Source organism: Scardinius erythrophthalmus (assembly GCF_964197995.2).
Source record: "Scardinius erythrophthalmus genome assembly, chromosome: 19".
Classification (NCBI taxonomy): domain Eukaryota; kingdom Metazoa; phylum Chordata; class Actinopteri; order Cypriniformes; family Leuciscidae; genus Scardinius; species Scardinius erythrophthalmus.
Genome location: NC_138239.1, coordinates 25524674 through 25546057, shown reverse-complemented (window position 1 = coordinate 25546057; position 21384 = coordinate 25524674). Strand labels below are relative to the sequence as shown.

Sequence of the window (21384 nt, the reverse complement as noted above, 5' to 3'; positions counted from 1 at the left end):
GAAAAGTCAGAGGCTCTTTGTGACAAAATAGCCAATTACTTCTGAAAAGCCAAGGGCCGCGGGCAGGTTTCACAGAGGGGCCGCACCGAGAAAGAGACGAAAATTCATAATGTTATAATAAACTCCTGCCAGAATATGACATTTATTCACCTTTCATCATAGGAAATCTAATCTTTCAACTTTACAGGATAAATAAGTAAGTGATTTTTACTGCCGCCCATTAACAACACAGCCTATTCTGTAATCTGTATATGACTTTTTTATAAGGAAATTGGACATTGTCCGTTTCTGTGAAATCTGAAAGGCAACTTCAAATGCTCTAGATTTCAAAAGTGAGCTTTTATTTTTGCATTAATGCATTAAAGTGACTTACCATTAAGACCAGAAATTATAATGATTTTCGTTTTGATTTCATAATAATGAGAATACATACACAGCACAGTCAGGTGTGATGCTGGATTTCTGGATTAAACTCGGCCCAGGTTTTGTTTTTGAAGACTACTGGGTCTGAAAACCATTATAGCTTTGCAAATTAAAGTTAGTACACAACAGACCAATCAGAACACAGTTTAGAGGTGGTTTATAAATCGTTCTAGTGTTTCCTTACAAAAAAAAACATAAACTTGTTTGCTGGTCTAAATTAGCATTATCTGGTTTAAGACAGTCTCCCAGACTGCGGAGCTGAAAAAACACACACAAAAAAAACACTTTAAAACCAGTCTGACCAGACTGGGAGACCAGCTCACCAGTTTTTGCTGGTTTTTCAACATTTTTAAGATGTATTTGTAACAGCACTATGCTACTCTAACAAAATTTATTTCGAGGACTTTCAAGGACATACTTTACAGTCCTTGAATCCATAGTTGGCTCCCAAATGACGCACTATACACTATGCACTTATACACGGTATACTCAACCGTGTAGTGTATGAACTTTATAAGGTTATTTTGACATTCAACATTGGAGACTTATAACGCGAGTACCCTGTGTATGGGTTTAAAAAACATATTGGTTCAGTCCTGGATGCTGACTGAACAACATAGCATTCCAGTCGAGCTAAAATACGCAATATAGCAATTAGCAACAACCACTTGACTTGTGTCAGTGCAATGCAAATACAAATCAAACAGAAACTTACGTGACTGGTGTTCGGCTATCGAGTACAGCTCCTCTTGGTCACTTTTTGATTGGCTGAGCTGTAGAAAGAGACAGAAAGTGTGTAACAATATCAAGTCCTGTGGCTGAACACCAGCTGTGATAGTTTTAAATGCAAAACATGCTTTGAACGGGTTTGAAGTGGTCCTAATAGGCAGGTGTTCTGATGTCACATACTAGTTTGAAAATGATCCTAGCAACCAGGCGGACGGAGTCGGTGGGGATTCTTGGCTGGAGGCGCTGAAGGCATTTACATTCTCTCTTGTGATCGAGCCATGCTTGTTTCTGAAGGGTGAAAATGAGGACAGAGAATAAATAGAAAAGAGTTCACAAACATATAAGATGAAGTCACACATCTTCAATCAGATCTTGTCAAATGTGCTTGCTGTGTGTGGTCTCCCTTTAGAGGGAATTATGATGAAAGACTGCCCTACAATTAAAAAAAGTCAAAGACAAACTTGAGTGCCTGGAGAGAACAAGGCTGGTTTGAGAGTGACAGCTTTGCTATTTTAAAGCAGCGTGGTGTCTAGTTTTGAGAGACTTGATGTTCTTGAACTGCAAAGACTTCTACAGAACATCCGACAGACACATTAAAGGGATTTTTCACACAGTAATGTAATTCTGACACAATTTACTCCTCATGTCATTTCCAAACCTGCATGACTTCCTGTCTTCTGTGTTTAGCAGAATGTTCCCGCTGCTCTTTTACATAATATAAACCTGAATGAGGAAGGACAAAGTCAAAGTCCCAAATTGAAGTCATAGAAGTAGCCTATATAAGACTATTCTGTTCTAAAGCTATACAATAGCTTTCTGTGAGGAACAGAACCAATTTTAAACCGTTATTGCCTTAAAATCCTGATTTATCCTGAAATTATATTTAAAAACTACAGCAATAATGACTTAAAGTTTGGTCTGTTCCTCTCACAAAGCCATAAAAAAATATAGTGCATGGGTTGTATCGACTAGTTGTATGGTGTTTGTCCTTAGTCATTTTCACAAAGAAAGATATATGAATACAGGTTTTAAATGACATGAGACATGTAAACGATGACAGAATTTTCATTTCTGGTTAAACGATACCTTTAAGTGCCGTTAAAAGAGAGGAAGTAATACTGGAAAATCTGTTGAATGTAGAATGTGTTTCACAGGTGTATGGCTCCAAGCACCAAATACTTCTGATTGGAAGTCACACTGGACCTCATGAAAGTTTCCGATAACTGCCGGCTCATGAGCGCTTGTACGGGAACCTGGAGAATTTTAATGAGTTTATACTGCCTTTCAGTGGATAACTTCATATCTCTTGGACAGGCAATTCATTAGCATAAATGAACACCAGTCTTGCTCTTTGACTGTTTTCTGTGGTGCACCTTAGGATCTGTTCTTGGTCCACCTCTATTTCTAATCTATATATTTCCAGATCATTCAGCGTCATGGTCTTAATTTCCATAGTTATGCTGATGATATACAAATCTATCTTACCTGCCTGCAAGATCTCAAAGTATGGATGGCTCAAAACTTCTTAAAACTGAATACTGACAAAGCAGAAACCATGTAAGTAGGCCATAAATCCTTTGTTTCATCCCAACATGACATCTCTGTTCATACTGTCAAGAGTTATAGTTAAACCTTCATTATATGGAATCTTGGGGTACTATTTGATTCTAAAATATGCTTTCAACCCCATATCAGCCAGCATGTTAAATCCAGTAAGTAGTTTTCTCATTTTATTGTCAGTAACATTAAGGGCCCTATCTTGCACCCAGCGCAATTGACTTTGTACAGCGACGCATGTATCATTCCTATTTTGCACCCGCGCAAAGCGCGCTTTTCCCTCCACAGAAGCACGTCGCTAAACTAGGGAATGAACTTGCGCTCCCTGGGCGATTCAGCGCAAAAATGCTCTTAAAGGGAATGTGAGATGACGCTCTGATTGGTTTATTTCACGTTATGCCCAAACCACACCTATGAATAATGAAGCTACTTCAGACCAACCCATTTTAGATTTGCGCCGGGCGCAAGAGTCATTTATCCCGCCGGGAAAATAGCAACAGCGCCCCCGAAACCCGCCCACAAAGTTACTTGCGCTTTGCGCTTTGACACTTGCGTTTCAGATCGTTAAAATAGGGCCCTAATTGTTGAATGCAATTTACATAATAAACAGTGAAACCTCAATTAGGCTGCTTTTATAGTGCAAAAAAAGTAGCTTCTCCAAGCAGTTTGGAGAATAGATGAATGGTGAAATGAAAAGAAATTAAATTAAATAAACAGCTTTATCAAGGCTGCTGATATGACTGGAATCTCATTTTGGAATCTTATTTGTCAATTATTTTTTTGTGTAAAATGTTACATAGAAAATAAAATGAGATCTCATCTCACACTTGTTTGTAAAAGCTCTGATGATTAGTATGTGAAGAGCTCTTACCTGACACTGAACGCTGCAGTACCGTGCCGTCTTACATTGAGAACATCTCGATAGACTTTCGCCTCTGTTAAAAATAAATGAGAAAGAATTAACATCAGCCTCAGTGCTCAGTGCATTTCTCAAGAAACATCCTCAGGCTGAAGAGGAGAAAGTCTGGTTTGATTTACAAGGCTTATAATGGAGCATTCCTGCCCTGACTAAACATCTTTTTCTTTAACGTATACGTCTAATGACCACCTTTGCTTCTGAGTTCAGTCTATAACTTTAAAGCTCCATGTGAGGAATGTGGTTAACATGCAGAGATCAAATGCATGGGAGAGCCCGAACACAAAAGGTCACGTTATCTCTATAAAATGTCAAGTTATCTGTTTAAAAATGTGTTTAATGGGTCTGTGTTGTGTTCAAACACGCACAAGAGTCACGAAAATTGCATACTTACTGCATGCATGGTTATGTCAGGGGTCTCTGCTTTATCTGGTACAGTCAAAATAAACATAATTGATTTAGTCTAGATGGTTGAGTTTTTTTTTTTCAAGAGATCTTTTTAAAGATTTCTACCAAACAAGCAAAATACACGGAGGAAGCAAGTGCTAAATTAATAAATGCATTGACTTTTAAATGATTCAATGTTCTGATATCCTTTCCAAAGACGCATATTTAGTAATGCTTCTACCATTAACACAAAAACACTACCTGAGAGTGATTTGCCCACCCAAGAACCCCTCTTTCTCTCTCCCTTCACCCTTGTCTATCTCGCTCCTTTCCGAGTGAACATAATCACAGGGAGTTTAGTACGACATACCACCAGACCCATCTTCTTGCCACCCTGCTATCTGGAGGTAGTCTGATTTTCGAGCATGCAGGCCCTTGACAAATCACTTTAGTGGGGCTTTGTAGTATCACTCTCTTAAGAGCAGAGAAACTGAAAAGGGTCAGGCACAAATTATAGTGTAGACCATCCTTCGCTACATCGAATGGACCCTCTGACCCCTTCCTAAATAACGGCGGTTATATTGTGCATTCTATGCAGGCTAACATGAACACTGCCATTATTTTCATGCTGTTTTATATAGCTTTTTCTTATGCCACTTTTGCACTTCAAATAGTTTTTTACATTTTTGTATAAAGATTTAAATTTCAAATAAATGCTGTCGCTTTTTCAACTTTCTATTTACCAAAGAATCATGAAAAATGTATCAGTTTCTACAAAACAAATATATAAAGCAACTGTTTTCAACATTGATAACAATATGATGTTTCTTATTGTTCTTATTGACAAGAAAATGTTTCTTAAGCACTAAATCAGCATATTAGAATGATTTCTGAAAGATTGTGTGACAGACTGCAGTAATGATGCTGAAAATGCAGCTTTATATCACAGGAATAAATTACATTTGAACAGTTATTTTCAATCATAATAATATTTCACAATGAACACTTTAAATGTCATGACAATCTACTGTGTTAACATCTGCAAACAAATCTTTGAATGCTTTCTAACATTGTGCCATCAACAGAACCCATATGAGATCCAGAACAGTGGAGAAATCTGAGCTATCTCAATCAGACATTCATGCCGGTGGGTATATCTGCTGATTCAGCTTTGAAAGAATCAACATTATGAAAAAAAATAAATATGCACAAACAAGACACAAACAAAGAGGAACACGCTGAAATAAATATGTTATCAAGAACAACAACCATGCAATGCCAAAGCCAAAGTCACGTTATGAAAATAAATCATTCAGGCTTATGTATATTAGAAATTCTGAACTGATGGCTGCTTTTAATTTCGACAAAGAAAAGGAAAAATTTGTCTTAGAGTAAAAGGAGCTGCATTTGACCTCTTATTTTGAGAGGTCAAGAAATAATGGCCGTTTGGTTTCCAACACACAGTAATCGGAAGACTGATCACAACATCCTTGGCCATCTGACCAATCAGAGCAGAGTAGGCTCTAGGAAAAGAGGGGTTTAGAAAGACCGGATCCTTTATCAAACTGTTTCAGACTCTTTGAGAAAAGAGGTGATGCAGTGTGTATTATGAGACAATGAATGTGTTTTTTTTTTTTTTTTAACGTGGGTGCATGCAAACCTATAGAAGACCTCCAAAGCAAAATGATGAGCCTTTAAACTAGAATAATATGAGCCCTTTAATTTTGAAAAATTACTTAAAGGAATACTTTCACTTAAAAATAAAAAACTTCTGTCATTATTATTTTTAAGAAGATATTTTGAAGAATCAACTGATTTCCAACATTCTTCAAAGTATCTTCCTTTGTGTTAAACAGAAGAGAGAAATTCATACAGGTTTGAAACAACTTGAGGGTGAGTAGGCTAAATAATGACAGAATTTTCATTTTTAAGTGAACCATTCCTTTAATGTAACTAATGTTAGTGAGAGATTTCTTGACAAAGTACAGTTAGCTTAACAAAGAAACGGATGATGAAATAATAAGCAATGCTTAACCTTCAACTGGAAATTAAAAAAAGCGTATCCAACATGGGCCTGTGTGGACTCCTATAAAAACTGCTGATGCTTCAGAAGGTAAGAGTCATTGGCCGTAATGGAATACACAGAGTCTGGCGCTGTCCAGAACCAAAGCACAGGCTGTTAGTCACAGCACAACACAAGAGTCCTACAGCAGCGGAGCAGCCATAAACCTGTCCTCATTACTGCACACACAAAATGAGAGGTGACTGGAGATGAACACACAGAGAACTCATCATGATACATCAAAATAAAATACAAAATAAATACTAATACATAAATAGAAACTACTTGCTGAGCTAAATGTGCAGCTATTTCTGTATTTGGGAAAGTTATATGAGCTTTTAATGGCCAGACTCAAATCTGCTATGAAAGCAGGCACTTTGAGTCCTCATTCCTCAGAGTATTGATTTTGAGATACAGACGGTAAGTGTTTCCCGACTGATAAGAACTGGCCAGAAAAGCAGCACTCTCACATATAGCACTCTATTACACCAAAATACTGCAAAGCTGAGACTGCTCTACAGATTCATAAAAGTCATGATTAAAGGAGAACTCCGGTCAATTTTAACATTAAGCTCATTTTTTTGTAAATTTGGAGTGCTGTCAATACAGAGAACAACGACAAAAGGCGGTGTTGCCTACACCGAGTTATCCTCTTTTTAAAATTTGCACCCTGTTGACTTCAATGGGGCAAGCTTTTATGACACATCAAGGATGTTAAGAGGCTAAAAGCAGGTTTAGTACTTGCCCCATTGAAGTCAACAGGGTGCAAATTTTAAAAAGAGGATAACACGGTGTAGGCAACACCGATTTTTGTTGTTCTCGTTGTTCTCTGTATTGACAGCACTCCAAATGTACAATAAAATGAGCTTAATGTTAAAATTGACCGGAGTTCTCCTTTAATATGCAAATTTGGCAAGGTTAGGGAATTTAATAATTGCCATATGTGTGGACAGTACAAGGCAGTGAGAAAGAGCCAGGCCTTTAATAATGATACAAAATGTCAAACGATAACACGATAATGTCTTAAATATGTCATCAAATAACCACTGATTCAATCTCACTGAATTTCACTACAAAAAAGCATGTCCTAATTTTTCCAGATGATTCTTTTCCCTCAAATAAAGCTCACACAATTTGATAAAATTGTATCCCTAGCACGCAATGTTTTATTAAAGCATTTTATCTATGATATAATTATTTTAAATTGTCACCCACATTATAACACATCGCATTTTTATTATTTGGTACGGCTTTGTATTGCCCTCCTGCCTTGATAATCATATACTTTCACAGCATGGTGCAATAGTTACAAATCTTGTAACCAAAAAAATAAATAAAAAATTACAGGAACAAAACCCAACAAAAGCATGTTCCTTAAGGTTTGGCATATTTGAAAGTTCATTGTGTCGTAGAGAAACACTGCGCTCCAGTGGCCAGATGCTCTGACTTCAGATGCAAAAAAAAATGACACTCTCATTCAGAGCTTAGAATCACCCTGCCAACAGTCCTTATGCATCCATTTTATTTTTCATTAACAACAGACAAATATCCTGAGGCGGATCTCTTTAGATCAGAACCAGCAGAGGAACGGAATCACAGCGGTATCTGCAGGGAGTCAAAAATCTGATTATCCCTATACGGCTAATGCCTAATCGGATTTCTGCATGCGGCCGAACACAAGGCAGGGTTTCTTAATTTCAAAAATTGACAATAATTCCACATAAATATGGCATCCTATCATAATCTGCAAATTATCTAACATGAGCGCTTGCAAGGATAAGTTTTCATTTTCCATGTCCACACACAAAACTGTCCTGGAATGACTCTCTGCCTGTTTCCAGTCACACACCGAGAGCTATAACTAGGCAGAAAGATGAGTGTCCGGACCAGAACCAGGAGAGAAAGAGGAGGAGGAGGAGGAGGAGGAAGAAGAGAGAGGCAAACACTAACAGAACAGATACGAGCACTCACTAACCCGCAAACACACTCCAACGGGCCAATTAGGGTGTTTAACCTCAAAGGACACAAACACTCCTCACAGCAACTCAAAGCCTACCAGACAACACCTCTATAAATGACACTGTCTTCACTAGTCTATTCATTAAGGAAGAAAAAAAATGGGGAAATGGAAGAAAATAAGATTAACAACATTTATTTATTATTATTTAAAAGCATGAATAATACTTAATGGGATAAAAAGCTAATTTCTTAAAAAATGTATTGTTATTGATAGTGAATGTTATTGATGTGGCAAACTATATTGACACATTGGTTCTAATTTGCATACCCGCACGATATACTAAAAGTATTTACTTAATTGATGATGGAAAAGTGCATATTTTTAAAGTCAGCATGAAATCAAAAGTGCAATTCTTAATTCTTTTCAGAATATTGCAGTGTTATTTATTTATTATTACGGTGACCGGGAGGGGACATGTTCGGTTCACTTATTTTTGTTGTGGCCACAACATATAAACTCGTGGGAACGTGATATTAAGTCGTGGGAACGTCATAATATCTCGTGGGAACGTCATATTAAGTCGTGGCCACGAGATCATTTTGTTGAGGTAACGACATCATTATGTCGTGGCCACGCGATGCAAAGTCGTGGCCTCAAGATCATATGTTGAGGGAACGATATATTTTTCTCGTGGCCACGAGATCATTTTGTTGAGGTAACGACATCATTATGTCGTGGCCACGCATTGAGGGAGCCACAGCGGCCAATACTGTAACCGTACCATAGACTGGGCTACAGCAGAGATGGAGATGACAGAAGAAATAACATTTTACTTTAAATTAGGAATGTCATATAAAGATATAGTGCGGTCTTTGGCATTAAGACATGCGTACGTTATAAGTGAAAGACACATGAAGCGCATTATTAGACTTTGTCGCACGCATATTTAGGGACCGTCTCAAAATTACATGCGACATTGGCATAAACATTTCTAACTTCAATAGCATTTGAAGACAATGACTTACAGTCATAAAACCAACTGTACACTGTTCACCCAGGTCTCATGTATGATGCACACCTTTTAGATTTTTGATATTTATGACAATAAACTGCTGAATCATATGCAAATATTGTAGGCCTATTTCACTACTGCCACATACCTGACACCTAGATGAACAATGTACAGTTGGTTTTATGACTGTAAGTCATTGTCTTCAAATGCTATTGAGCTTTAAATGTGGTCATATTCTGTATATGATCCCACACAGTAGTGAAATACATATCATTATTTGCATATGATTTAGCAGTTTACTGTCATACATATCAAAAATATTAAAGGTGTGCATCATACATGAGACCTATATGAACAATGTACAGTTGGTTTTATGACTGTAAGTCACTGTCTTCAAATGCTATTGAGCTTTAAATATTGTCATATTCTGTATATGATCCCATACAGTAGTGAAATACATAGCAATATTTGCATATGATTTAGCAGTTTATGTCATAAATATCAAAAATATTAAAGGTGTGCATCATACATGAGACCTATATGAACAATATACAGTTGGTTTTATAAGTCATTGTCTTCAAATGATATTGAGCTTTAAATATTGTCATATTTTGTGTATGATCCCATACAGTAGAGATGTGAAATAGGCCTACAATATTTGCATATGATTCAGCAGTTTATTGTCATAAATATCAAAAATCTAAAAGGTGTGCATCATACATGAGACCTGGGTGAACAATGTACAATTGGTTTTATGACTGTAAGTCATTGTCTTCAAATGCTATTGAAGTTAGAAACGTTTATGCCAATGTCGCATGTAATTTTGAGACGGTCCCTAAATATGCGTGCGACAAAAAAAAGTCTAAGAATGCGCTTATCTTTATAACGTACCCATGTCTTAATGCCAAAGACCGCACTATATCTTTATATGACATTCCTAATTTAAAGTAAAATGTTATTTCTTCTGTTATCTCCGTCTCTGCTGTAGCCCAGTCTATGGTACGGTTACAGTATTGGCCGCTGTGGCTCCCTCAACGCGTGGCCACGACATAATGATGTCGTTACCTCAACAAAATGATCTCGTGGCCACGAGAAAAATATATCGTTCCCTCAACATATGATCTCGAGGCCACGACTTTGCATCGCGTGGCCACGACATAATGATGTCGTTACCTCAACAAAATTATATTGTGGCCACGACTTAATATGACGTTTCCACGAGATATTATGACGTTCCCACGAGATATTATGACGTTCCCACGACTTAATATCACGTTCCCACGAGTTTATATGTTGTGGCCACGACAAAAATAAGTGAACCGAACATGTCCCCTCCCGGTCACCGTACTTATAAATGATGCATGCACATCTTTTCTTTTTTTATTCTTTTTTTTTTTTTTCACGTGCTCTCGTAATCTTAATCAAAATAACTTCCCCTCTTCTCTTCTCTGATGACGCATTTACCGGCATTAACTGGGACTACCTGTCACTCACATGAAACCACAGCCATCCGATCAATTCCCCAAAAAATCAAGTCCCACCTTACATTTTATTCTCATTCAAGAAGCCGTTTCACTTGTATATATGTCACAATAGAGAAGAAAAAACTACTGCACCTTCTCTGCCCTGCAGACACATGTCCACTTAACACAAGTGCACGTTTAAGTCAAAGTCAAGCATTTGAAATGTTTTTCAGTGCTTGAACATCATTGCCATTGTGGTATTTAGCACAACAATTTATATTTCAGCTGCAAGATTCTGGATAACTTGAGAATTACAATTTATTTTGAATTAAAATAAAGATCACGACTCTCCCACAATTCTGAACAGACAACTAAATGTAGGCTAATTTACTAGAGGTTCTGACTCAATGATTATTGCTGTGCTGCAGTTTATTTAAAAAATATTGAATTAATTAGATTTTTTTTTTTATTAAATCAGTGAATGATTCAATGACTCACTCAAAAAACTTGTGTCATTACTGGATGGATCAGCGTTTTTGAAAGAATCTATTAAATGAATGATTCAATGACAAATTAATTTTAACAGTCAGTGGTCGCCACCTCCAGGCATAATGATGCAATCGATACAATTTTTGTTTGAAGCGTCATTACTTTCAAAAGGTGATTTACTGTATAAAATTTTGATTGCTACCGTAGACATCAGTGTTTATATCCGAACTATAAACTTTTATTCAAGTAATTCTGAAATAATTTGGATTGCTGTAACACAGTGGCAGCATAGATTTGAACTTCGCAAAAGTTTAAAGGAATACTTCACCGATTAGCATTAAGTTTTGTATCAGTAGAAACCCGGTAGTATTTTGGAATGACCATGCTTCCCTCCCTCATGTCCCCCTGAGACGAGAGATTTCTGTATTGTGTGTGTGGAAAAAACCTCTGTGATGCAAAAATTAGCATTTTGCGTCATCGAAGGCTTTTTTTGGCCTGAGGCGAGAGACTACAGCCAGTAGTAGGAGCTAGTTCCGCATGTTTTCAACCCGCCCCTAGGGGGATCTCACGATAAAACGTCTTTTCAGTTTCGAGTAGGGTTGGGTACCGAGACCCGGTTCCAATAGGGAACCGGTTCCGACGTAAACGGTAGTAACCAGACCGAATAAGAACGAAACTTTCGGTGCCTGATTTCGGTGCCTGACGTTTTTTACCGCCCCCTATAAAACATATTGGATCACGAATGATCCAATAATAAAACATCTCCAGTAAACCAGCAGAGCGAGCATTAATTTAGTTCGTTTGTTAAATAAGAGGCGATCTAGCGCTGAAATGCGTTTTTTAAATCAAGTGATCAAAGTGCTCGTTGCCGCTGCGATCAGTGGCGCGGATACAGTGTTTTCTCTTGTGGGACACACCGCACTGTCACTCGGACGCGCGCTTCGTTGCGGAGATCGATCTATTTATGAGGCGCCGTCTATATGATTATGTGCCATATGTGTGTGTGTGTGTGTGTGTGTGCTCGCGTCTCAGATGAGTATGCGCGGAGAGTTCCGCGCGTCTCGTGTGTGTAGAGTTTGCGTGTTTGTGCGTGAGCGACTTTAGATGTGATGTTGAGCATTTCATATTAGTTTGAGCATTCAGCAGTATACATGTATGACTACTTAGTAGGCCTATGTGTACGCAAGGGTTTCATATGTGCGTGAATGAAGTTTGATTTAAAGGGATACTACACTTTAAAATGAAAATTCTGTCATCATATACTCACCCTCATGTTGTTTCAATTCTTTATGAATTTCTTTCTTCTGCTGAACAGAAAGGAAGATATTTAGAATAATATCAGTAACCAGACAGTTTCTGGTCTCATTTACTTCCATAGTATTTTTTTTTCCTACTAGCCTATGGAAGTCAATGAGACCAGAAACTGTCTGGTTACTGATATTATTCTAAATATCTTCCTTTCTGTTCAGCAGAAGAAAGAAATTCATACAGGTTTGAAACAACATGAGGGTGAGTATATGATGACAGAATTTTCATTTTAAAGTGGAGTATCCCTTTAAGCCCTAGACGACGCCTATCTATTCATTCTGGTGAAATCACAAAATATATTGGACACAAAGTGTCCCTGCTTGATATACAACCACTGATGAGCATAATCGTTAAAAAAAAAAAACTACGAATGCGGATTAGAACTCAAAACCTTTGACATGCCTGACTAAAGTTCAAGTTCAGCTGCCAGTGTTCCTCTTCGGATAAGTCTAATATTTTAATGCCAACTGCAAATCTTGCATATCAAGTATGAAGTATATCAATATCAAGTATATTTATATGAGGCTATACTGTGTGTGTTAAATATTTTTGCTCAGTGTCAGATATTTCTCTGTTTTGTAAAAGTCATAATATGAGAAGACAAAATTTTGATGTTAACTCAAGTGTTTTCGGCTACATCAGTAGCCTTTTAAACGGCACAATTTTTCATTTAATCAGAAATCAGAAAATCTTTTTCAGAAAATCAAACACACACACACACACACACACACACACACACACACACACACACACAGAGGTATTATTTTTTTGATAAAGTGTGTGCGGTTTAGTTTTGTTAAGTACCGTTTCAAGAACCGTTTAAGCACCGGAACCGTTTGAAAAATACCGAGTAGGTACTAGTATCGGATAAAACCCAACCGATACCCAACCCTAGTTTCGAGTCAACTAGTAGCCTAGTTGTATCATTTCTTCCAATACTGCCCTCTGTAACCGGTAGGCGTGGCTTGGGAGTGGCTTCATAGGGCAGCGAAGCAAGTGCATTCTGGGAGTTGGTGTCTTTCATCCACATGAGCGAAAAATACTTTTTCTGTCTTTTCTCAGTCTAGAAAGCACCAACTTCTAAAATTATTTCACATTTCTACTACATAAATGACCCAATTTTCCAGCGGTGAAATATCCCTTTAATAGACACTGCCAAATCGTTGTCATTTAGGAAAATGGGTGTTTAAATCAAGATCGCAATCTTTTAGCGAGAAGCTCAAACATTCTACCATTCAGAAGTTTGGGATCAGTAAGATTTGTATTGTCTTTAAAAAATACTCTCTTATTTGCTCACCAAGGCTGCATTTGTTTGATATAAAATACAGTAAAATTGTGAAATAGTTTTTCTCATATATTTTTAATTTTAATGTATTTTAAAATGTAATGTATTCCTGTCATGCATTACTCCAGTCAGTGTCATATATATATGGATACTTTGGATATATATGGATATGGATATGGATATATATGGATACTTTGATGAATACTTTGATACTTCTGATACTCTTGAGTTCAGAAGACTGGCATGAAATAGAAATCTCATTATTGTCAATTTTGATCATTTTATGCATCTTTGTTGAATAAAAGAATTAATTTCTCTAAAAATATAATCTTATACTGACTTCAAACTTTTGAAAGGTACTATATAGATATTTAATATATAATGAATATTTTTATTCTGTTATTCTGAGACCAGCCTTATATTAGCCAGGGTCTACGGATAAAAGCTTGCAATAAATCGAATCAGAGCTGTCACGGCAAAATAAGAAGAAAAGTGGGGGAAAAGGAGCCAATAGCCACTAATCCTGGAAATGAGAAACCTGCTCAGGCACAACAGGCTGAATAATTATCAGTTCCTCAGAGCTACTGGTGCTACAGCTTACAGCAGGAATTAATTACTCAAGCACTGAAGCAGATACACAACCCTCTTCCCACACACACACACACACACACATGCTAACTGTGCCAGCAGTGTACCTGTGTAAGATTAGGTCAAGACAGAAAACCTAAACTTCATCTCCTGAAATGCATGACAGGAAAGGATTTTGTCATTGAGCTACCATGGCTTTTAATTTGATGTGGCATATTTGTAAATTCATAGCACTATTACGAGACTGTGACCTTTGCAGGCAGAAAATCATTAGTATCACCATCATAGTGTATAATCCTATTTGTCACAACACACGACGAGTGGTGTGAATTATTAGGGAAGCCCTTCATTTGTTGTAACCACTGATTAAAAAGGAAATAAATCTTGTAGGCTCTATGACTTCATGGATTCAAAGGAGGCTTTAATTTCTTCACGGTCTGAGGCTACAGAGACTAAAATTACAGAGATGCCATTAGGCTTGAGGGTTTTCGGCTGTAATCGAGTAAAACCTTAAACAACAAGCAAAGGAGGTTCTCGTCCTGTGATTACTGCCCCGAACAGAACGACACTGCCTTCTTTAGCTTAAGTAAATCACACTAAAGGAAAGTTTTGTAACTAGATTTTTCATTTCAAAACTCTCTGTAATGATGCTTACAGGATTTTAGTGGTTGATATGGGAATAGAATTATTTTGTGTTTCCAAAATAAAATAAATAATTGCACCCCCTGTGGTGAAAATCAAGCTTTTAATGTTGTTTATATGTATTTGTGTTGTTTTTAATATGATTTAAGACAAGCCATGTGCAAATTCATAAGTCAACACCATTGCTGAGTATTTTCTCCTTAAAACTGCAGTGAACCAAAGACTCAAAAAAAAAGACTCTCAAAAACTCAACTAACACTAACTACCTTGTAACCAATCAGGTCAATGAGTGATCATCAACGAGTGGATCTCTGAGGTGATGTGAGTGAGTGGAGGCGGGGGAAATTTGCATATTCATATAAGAGTGTATACTAAATGAGGCAAGGGATAGAGTTACATTCAAGCATATTTTTAATAAGTGACTAGATAAGATAGTTTGGGGTGTGAGTGTGTGCAGTTTACATTGTAGAACTAAACTAATAAAGTTTACCACAGGCTTTAGTTTACTCCTAAATTGAAAAACCCCATGGGAAAATCTCGAAGTAACCAGCGGCGAATCAGTCTTCCAGGTTCTGACGTCATACCTGCACCACTCTATTACCAAAACACACTTGAAGCGGTTGATCAATCACAACTCAATGGCCAATCAGAGCACACTGCGCTTTTCGGAAGGAGGGGCTTCATAGAGACAGGAACTAAACATTGTTACTGACAGACTGGGAGGAGAGGTGCTGTAACAATGTAAAATATGTGGAAAAAATTATGTTTTTTGAACATTCAAGCTTGAATATATATATATATATATATATATATATATATATATTTGTGGATCATAATGCATTTATTTAAATTAAATGTGACTGTGGCGAGCACGACGAGGTCGAGGGCCGTGGGAGGACGGCGCGAGGCCGGTGGCGCGATTGATAATGAGCGACACGTGCGCGACGCACCGGTCTCGCATCTCTCACGGAGGAGCGGAAGCATAAAGGAGGAGCGACGACAGTGAAGAGCGAGAGAGGACAGGCCTGATTTTTAGTTCATGTTTTGTTTCTGTTTGTGTCGCCAGCAGTCGTCCGTGAGGGGCTGCTGGCTTTTACTTTTATTATTGTATTTGTGTATTTTGTTATTAAATATTGTTGAATGTTCGCCGGTTCCCGCCTCCTTCTTCCCATAACATCTAAACCCCGTTACAGTGACTAATAACTCTGGATGTTCAGAGTGGTTTACTTACCACAATTTGAGATGTAGCGCTAGACTGTAGCAATATACACTCCAAAAGTAAAATATTTATGGAGTTTATAAAAAAGGATTTTACTAAAAAAAATCTAGCAGCATATAGCAATAGCAGCTATTTCACTGCCCAGTATACAACCCAGGTGTCCAAAAACCTCTCAAAAAGAGGTTTATTTAGCTCATTTAATTATATAATTTATTTCTTTAACAAAACAAATTATAAGTTAAGTGGAATTGCAATGATCTAATATGTGAAAAATATTAAACTGGTTTGACTAAAGTACATTGAGAATAAATTACTACAATAAAAAGGTGAAAGGAAAAAGCTGTAGTTGAAATGGTCTTCTTGAACCTGTCTCATGCACCATAGCCTAGATCCATAAAACAATCTGATGTTTCTGTTTAAACGCTCTGGAATACCACATCCCATAATCTTATAATGAGAAGAGGCTTTCATGCCTCTGCAGGAGAAGTGCGAGTGAGCTTTTCCAGGCAGCCCAAGAAAACCTGGGCAGCATTTGTAGCCAGTGCACTCAAAATCCTACAGTTAACCCTCTCTTAGCAGGACGTCCAGCATCACTGTCAAACCTCTGCAGCTGATCCAGGTGCTCTTCACGTGTTAGTAAAAAATGACCAATTCTTTTTTTTTTTATTAATTGATGTACTATATTTTAGTTCGATAATGTTTTTATTTCATATTTTGTATTTTTAGGGGGCTAAATTATATTTAAGCTGTATTTATAATCCATTTATTCACTTTTTGAGCATTACCTGTCTGAAAATTTTATTTCCCACTTAAACTGTCGTAAAATCGTGAATGCTTTATCTCTTTTCAAAGACGACACTTGGCAGATTATTGCTGAAGTGAAAAAAAGTTTAAAAAAGTTAACTAAAATAAAGTGACAGAATTTTACATTTTCTGTTATAAAAAATGCACAAATATACCATTTTCAGTTTATGAAATATATATTGATAAAACTGCAAGAAAATCAAAGGCATAAATCTAAACAAGTTTTGATCTTGATGTGTTAAAAAATTTGCTTTCACTCCCATTCATTTCCAATGCGGTCATTTTTGCCCGCGAAAAACACAAGTGTGACTGTTTTTTTTTTCAGGACCATTTAACCGTTTTGTTTTATTTATTTCACATAGCAAGTGCCAAAACCTTTACCAAGTTTCGCACTATTCCGATGAAGTAAAAAAAAGAAAGAAAAAAAGAAAGAAAAACTAAACAGAATGACAGAAGAGCAGCAGATGTTGAGGATAACCACAGGTTTTATTTTCCCATTGACTTTCAATCCAATCCGAGGTCAAAACGCAAGCAGTGGTGCACTATAGCGGGAGGACAAGTGTAGGACAATCCAAACATGATGCTCAACGTCACAGGTTTCTTCTATACGAGTAGTATAGTATGATGGATGTTTTCACTAACGCATTTGCTCACGATACAATGAGTAAGTCTTGTTGCCATGGCACTTAGTGCATCATATTGAATTGAGTTCAAAGAGGATTCATGACAAAAGTACAGATCGATGGCATTATCCTGATCTGCCTGAGAGACCAGAGGAGAAGAAGCTGTTCACCAAAAACCTGAAAGTGTGTCAAATGAACACTAGGATTAAAGTCCCTTACAAAAAAAAAAAAGAAATAAAATTACCATGTACCACACCAGGGTAATTCTACTGCATTACAGACCAATTTAGACAGGACAGTATGAAGTACAATATATAGGCTAGTATACAGTACAATTTAGACAGTATATGAATATGGTACACTATCCATCCATCCATCTATCTATCTATCTATCTATCTATCTATCTATCTATCTATCTATCTATCTATCTATCTATCTATCTATCTATCTATCTATCTATCTATCTATCTATCTATCTAACTATCTATCTATCTATCTATCTATCTATCTATCTATCTATCTATCTATCTATCTATCTATCTATCTATCTATCTATCTATCTATCTATCCCTCCATCCATCCAAGTATTTTCTGGAGAAATAAAAACTCTAAACAGTATATAGTATTAATATTGCATATATTTAATCATATTTATTGGTTATATTATCTTTATTTTATTTAGTTTTAAAAGTTTTAAACTTTAAAAAAAATATAAAGTAAAGAATTATAAAGCAACACTTTTGTTTTTGCCCCCATTTTTCATGAGCTGAACTCAAAGATCTAAGACTTTTTCTACGTACACAAAAGGCCTATTTCTCTCAAATATTGTTCACAAATCTGTCTAAAAAACAAATCTGTCTAAATCTGAGCACTTCTCCTTTGCCGAGATAATCCATCCAGGTGTGGCATATCAAGATGCTGATTAGACAGCATGATTATTGCACAGGTGTGCCTTAGGCTGGCCACAATAAAAGGCCACTCTAAAATGTGCCTTTAATTATTTAAAAATAATTAAAGTGCTTTCCGAGGGACGATAACTATAACTGTAGCATTAAAAGCAAGACAATCCTATAAAATAATAATCAAATCTTGCAGAAATCAAATGCTGGCGAAATACACACACACACACAGACACACACACACACACACACACACACACACACACACACACACACACACACACACACACACACACACACACACACACACACACACACACACACACATATATATAATATTGTGTTTATGTATGTATGTATGTACAGTAAATGTGTATATAAGAAAAAAATGCAACTTGTTTCTGTGAATTAAACTGACACCAGCAAGCTGGGCTTTAAACACTCATGTTTGGCTTTCATGTCACGCTTTGTGTTTACAGCACTCTAATCAATCTTACATTTAGATTGAAGCAGATACTCACATGTTTCACGGCTGGCGTTTCATCAAATAGGCCTGTCTGTTATGGCTAATGCATCAATAAATTATGAATTCATGAATTTTTAGAAAGATCTACACCGCAGAAATGCTGCACATGCACAAAACTTTAGATTGTTTGCCTTCTAATTCCGTAACAAATGATTCAAGAACAGATGTTTCCTGACAAAACTGCACAGAACGAACCAGTGAAGTTAATATGCTGCGACGGAGCCGCTGGTTCACAGATAGTATACAGGAAGAGAGGTCTGAAAACGAGGAGCGTCGCTCCGTGAGAACAGATGGCGGATTTAAAGAACAGGCACAGACGGAAAGCATCAAAGCAACTGGTGACCACTGACCTGCACTGCAAAAATGGCTCCATTCTGCTTTACAGGCACATTTTCAGTAACGTCACATGTGAAAGACATCTGAAATGGAACCAACTATTTTGATAGCCACATATTAGCAAGGCATCAAAGAGAACAGGAAGGTGCGATAAGACAAAACCATTTCACTGATAAAACATGAAAAGCCTTTGAAAAAAGCTTAGCTACGAATTTCTTCACGATTTAGGTGTGCATACAACTTCATGCAAACCCATAATCCATATCATTAAAGTCTTAAAATCCATAGACACCTATTCTGTACAGACCCAGCATGCATATCATAATTACCCCATAACACACCTCTAGTCATCCTCTATCATAAAAGGAGGCTGTAATGGTTTGTTTATTTGCTGGACACATGCTGGGACGGGGAGGAACACATTAACCAACTCCTTAATGTTTCCACCCACAGTCATTTGTGCTCATTAGAAATAAACAGACATTCAAGAGAGGCGAGTATAGCAATTACCCTAATCTTTGATGTTGCCCTAATTCATTTTAAAATGCCCCTCTTGGTTTCTCAAATAAATAAACCCAAGTGATTTGCTTTTGAAGAAGCGGCTCTCTACGATTACCACTCTTTGCTCCCAGCAAAGAAATGTTTTTTTGTTTTTTTTTAACTGTATGACATCATATTCTGTATGTGTTGGCTATAGTAGATTGTAGTAAGACATCTCACAACAGAGCTGAATTTTATATATATATATTATATATATATATATATATATATATATATATATATATATATATATATATACAGTATATACTGTATAATACAATTGTATTATATTTAATAATTTTTTATAATTGTGTATATATATATATATATATATATATATATATATATATATATATATATATATATATATATCACATTTTATAAAGCTGTTAAAATTGTTCACAAGTAAACAGATGCATTTTTTATTCTGAAATGTATTTTTATGCCCTCTGGTGCTTTAAAATGAATGTGATTTCAGCATGACTCCTGGCTACTGTAATTGAAAATGAGTGGTTCAATAGGGAAGCAGTCATGCATTACACACTGTTTACTTTGCCTTCAACCAAGGTCAAGATATATTGCATTTCATCACCAGGGTGTAATTGTCTCAACATGCCGTTGAAGGATATGACACATGCTGCAAGAGTGACAGTGGAAAATAGGCTTTAATTATTTTGCACTGAAAGCCCATTACAAATCATGCACAAGTCTTTACTAAAGCAATGCATCTTATGGTCTCTGAATTATTCTTGAGAAATCTAATTCATCTTACATAGCAGGTACACCATATTAACCTTTGCGGTATGATATTCATCTTAATGCATAAGCTTATGCTGTATAGCGGACCTCATTACTCCGAAATTAAGCCCAAGAGAGCAAGTCTACAGCATCTGTTGCATTGCTATCAGTAGAATAGCATAAAACAGCAGTTTCATCTATCATGGTTAGGGACAGAAAATGCTATGACACAACATCAATGTCATGCATCTGAAGGATTCTCAAGACAGGAGTCAGAAGTATGACTAATATTGATTCATATTTAGCCCATTCATGTCATTAACAATTAAAACATGCATCAACCCTGCTAGAGCCATGGCTAAGTAGTTAGCAGCACATGTACATAATGAGCCCCGGGTGCTCATGCGGGTGATACGAGTTATAATCAGGCTCATTACATTTCACCCTCCAATTCTCATAAATATAATATTCGTAAATACACTGCCTGGACAAAACAAATGTCGCTTTTTGGATTTAAATAGGCAACGGCTTAAGAGTCTATGATTGGATCATTAATGCAGTGATTATTGTGTTTGTAGCATGTTATATGTTTGGCAACAATTCTTCTAACCCTAACTGATGGAGTGTGTAGCTTTTCATTTCTTAAACAACCATGTAGGAAGACACATCATGGTCATATTTTCAGGATGACAAAGTCAAGATGAATGAAGAAGAATTGGCACTTCTGAGTCCAGACCTTAAATTCATTGAGAGTCTTTGGGGTGTGCTGGAGGAGACTTTACAGAGTGCTGGACTGTAAATACAAGATCTTGACCAAAAAATTATGCACTTGATGGAAATAACATCACAACATTTATTTCCATCAAGAGGTGTATCA

At 36.7% G+C, this 21384-nt stretch overlaps 1 protein-coding gene across 2 annotated transcripts in view; it reads right to left on the bottom strand.

The window, feature by feature from the left end:
* The window catches only part of smyd3 (SET and MYND domain containing 3), a 195882-nt gene that overhangs the window by 166410 nt on the left and 8088 nt on the right, over positions 1-21384 (bottom strand). For both annotated transcript variants that reach the window (XM_081347483.1, XM_081347484.1), the window contains exons 2-4: positions 3581-3644; positions 1333-1440; positions 1139-1196 (exon numbers count right to left, since the gene is read on the bottom strand). In XM_081347483.1, coding sequence (XP_081203609.1) covers positions 1139-1196; positions 1333-1440; positions 3581-3644 — 230 coding nt within the window. The remainder of the gene's footprint in view (positions 1-1138; positions 1197-1332; positions 1441-3580; positions 3645-21384) is intronic.